Consider the following 3,668-nt stretch of genomic DNA (forward strand, 5'->3'; position numbering starts at 1 on the left):
ACTCATGCTAGCTACAGAGATACAATTGGGAAGGAAAATAAGAGCTCATGAAAACAAATTTATGGAAGAAATTGATTGACAGATTAAGGAATCAAATGATAGTTGAAATGCTGACTTCTATTCCATCTTTTGTGACCCATTTCGTAACCCACACACCCCATTCATAACTAACCATAACTAACCTAATTCTCAAGAGAACTAGGTCTCTACCACTTTTTTTTTAATTTTTGGAGGGCAATTGGGGTTAAGTGACTTTCCCAAAGTCATATGGCTAGTAAGTGTGTCAAGTGTCTGAGGCCATATTTGAACTCAGATCCTCCTGACTCCAGGGCCGGTGCTCTATTACCGTGAATAGAGCTATTCACGGCTATTCACCGTGTCACCTAGCTGCCTCTCTCTGTACAAGCTTTGATCTCTCTCTCTCTCTCTCTCTCTCTCTCTCTCTCTCTCTCTCTCTCTCTCTCTCTCTCTCTCTCTGTCTCTGTCTTTCTCTCTGTCTCTGTCTCTCTTTACATATTTTATTTGTCTTTTTTAATTGTTGTTTCCTGCTTGCAAGATAATTAGCACATTGTAGTTTTCTTTAAAGGAATAGACATAAATAGTCCCTGGCAGAGAAGATACTGGAACAGATTCCTGAAACATCCCATTTCACACTCTCTACATTTCCCCAATAGCTTCATGATGGCGTTCTTTCTTTCCATTACAGTCTTTAGCAATCCAGTAACAACTTTCAGAAGGTTATATCTCAGATTGGACTAATCGAGATCTTCCCTCTTTGTCTGGGGAATCTTTTCACCCTATTTAGAAAGAGTAGAAAGGACCGTAAGGTTTTAGTGTACAGATTTGGAAATGAGTTTAAAACAGTGAATATATAATGTAAGAATTGAAAAGGTATTTCAATATTTTCTAGGACAACCACATATTTTACAATGCAGTTGGCAGAGATTGGGGCTTAGAGTCAGGGAGACTTGAATTCAAATCAGACCTCAGGACACTTACTAACTTGTGTAACTCTGGGCATGTCATCTTTAACTCCCATTTGTATCAGTTTCCCAGTCTGTATAATTGGGATAATAACAGCAACTACTTCTCCAGGTTATTTTTATAATGATTATAAAGCACTTAGCACAATACCTGGTACATAGAAAATGCTATGCCAAGGTTAGTTATCATCATTGTTGTTGTAGTTATAAAACTCAGGCAAAAGAGGTGAAGTGATTGATTATTACCCAGTATTTAAGGCACACAGATGGGATCAAAGCCATCTAAACAAGTAAAACATTAACATAGCCCTGACTGTGTGACAGGTACTGCCCAAGACACTTTAAAAATATTTTCAACCTTGATACTCATAAAACTATATGAGATAGGTGCTGTTATTTTTCCCATTTTAAATATTTAGGAAAATGAGGCAAACAGAGGTTGAATAATATTCTCAAGGTCACAAAGTGTCTAAGGCTTGATTTTAATTCAGGTCTTCCTGACTACAAACCTAGCAACCTATCACTTACTTGTCTCTATAGCATACTAATGCCAAATGTGAATTTTTATGTTAATGGACACCTTGCTTCAGTTGTTGCTGTACAAAGAAAACTGCTGACATTTTTTTTTATAAAAAATCCTTCACTAGATTCTTGGTACTGAACATTTTTCCAATGGATATATCCAACTTTCGCTATTATAGAAAGACAAATCTTTTACTGTTAGCTTGTCTTGTTACAGTTGTCCTTAGAAGAAAAGAATAGAAAATAGTTTAAGGGTTGTGAGATAAAAAAACTTTACAAATATTTAAAAGGCTGCTATATGAAAGAGAAATGAGAATTCTCTTGCTGGGTTCCAGGAACTGAACTACATCCAATCGTTAGTACTGACATATTCAAGATGACACAATGAATACCAAAAGTGGAGGGGAGTTGAACCAACTTTGAACTTCCATTGCAATGCATAAAGAAATAAATTTCACTTCCTTTGAAGTTACTATGGTCTCCTTTATGTAAGTGTTCTAAGTTGAGCTCTGTTTTCTAGACTGGACTTTTCTTAAATACAGAATATAAGAGATTCTGCAAATTTACAGTCACCATATATTCAGATCATTCTCTATGTCTCTCTTCCTTTGACTTCTTTCCTAATCCATGATTTTCTCTCAACCCAATATATAGGATTTGAAAATAAATGCTAACTTTGAAACTAATACTTTTACTATTACCATGATTGTAATAGTAATTTCTAATTCACAAATCACCCCTTATTCCCTTGTCCTCAACTTGATGTATGTTTTGCTTCTCATGATGCATCTCTAATTCTCTCCAACAGGAATCATGATGAGTCCTGAGAGGAATCAGAGTAGTGTGGTGGTGCTCATCCTCTTAGGATTCTCTGATTATCCAGAGCTCCAGGTGCCCCTCTTTCTACTGTTCCTCACCATCTATGCAATTGCTGTGGTGGGAAATGTGGGCATGATTGCATTCATCAAGATCAACCCCAAACTACACACCCCTATGTACTTTTTCCTCAGCCATTTGTCCTTTGTGGATTTCTGTTACTCCACTATAGTTACACCAAAACTCCTAGAAAACTTAGTTGTACAAGACAGAAGCATCTCCATCACAGCCTGCATCACACAGTTTTCCACTTGTGTCACCTGCGTGGCAACAGAGATGGTCATGTTGGCAGTGATGGCCTATGACCGATTTGTTGCTATATGTTATCCTTTGCTGTATACAGTTTACATGTCTCCAAAACGTTGTACTCTGCTAGTAACTGCGGCATATTCTTGGGGCATAATTTCATCTATTGCATTCACCTACTCCCTTCTTGTACTATCATTTTGTGAAACCAAAATCATTGATAACTTTGTATGTGAATATTCTGTATTTCTTTCTGCTTCCTGCTCTGATAAACAATTCAGTGAGAAAATACTTTTTATCTTTGCAAATCTCAATGTATTTTGCACCCTTATCATTATCCTTACCTCCTATCTTTTTATTTTTCTCACAATCCTTAAAATGCATTCAGCCAGTGGCAGATACAAAGCTTTCTCCACCTGTGCCTCCCAATTGACTGTTGTTACCATCTTCTATGGGACCATCCTCTTCCTCTATTGTATTCCCAATTCCCAAAACTCTTGGCTTGTAGTGAAATCGGGATCTGTTTTTTATCTTGTAGTGATTCCTATGCTAAATCCCTTAATATACAGTCTAAGGAACAATGATGTGAAGAAAACCTTGAGGAAATTAATGGTCTTCAAAATAATTTCTCAATAAGATCATTTTTATGGATTCTATGACTATTGGCTATACTGTTCTGATGTAATTTATGGCGATTTTTAATTAATTTTCTGAGTTCTATTCAGGTATTCCCTTACCTTGTGGTCACACTTTCAGTTTCTACTATCATTGGAAATAATGGTCATGAACCCTTTTAGGTAAATGAAGAAAGAATATTTTAAATGAGAAAAACAATTTATTGCAAAAATAAATTGATTGATTCTGCAAGATTGAATACTGATTCCTTTGTATTGCCACTATTTCATACAAAAGAAAGGAACAAAAAGCTATGACACAAGCTAGTTCAGTGGGCAGGGGGCTTTTTAAGATGTGCCAAAACAAATACCTTGAGGAATGACCACATTTAGTGTTGGAATAGATTAATAGTCACCAACTCCTGAA

General features: G+C 36.2%; 1 protein-coding gene across 1 annotated transcript; it reads left to right on the forward strand.

Annotated features, from left to right (window-relative positions):
- Positions 1-2,318: 2,318 nt before the first annotated feature.
- LOC138163534 (olfactory receptor 5D13-like) lies at positions 2,319-3,263 on the forward strand. Its single transcript, XM_069090986.1, has one exon. The coding sequence runs from the start codon at positions 2,319-2,321 to the stop codon at positions 3,261-3,263; it is 945 nt and encodes a 314-aa protein (XP_068947087.1).
- Positions 3,264-3,668: the final 405 nt, after the last annotated feature.

The sequence above is a fragment of the Petaurus breviceps genome, unplaced genomic scaffold, assembly GCF_028583685.1.
Source record: "Petaurus breviceps papuanus isolate PSGF00001 unplaced genomic scaffold, PetGlider_PUasm1.0 188, whole genome shotgun sequence".
In the NCBI taxonomy this organism is placed as follows: domain Eukaryota; kingdom Metazoa; phylum Chordata; class Mammalia; order Diprotodontia; family Petauridae; genus Petaurus; species Petaurus breviceps.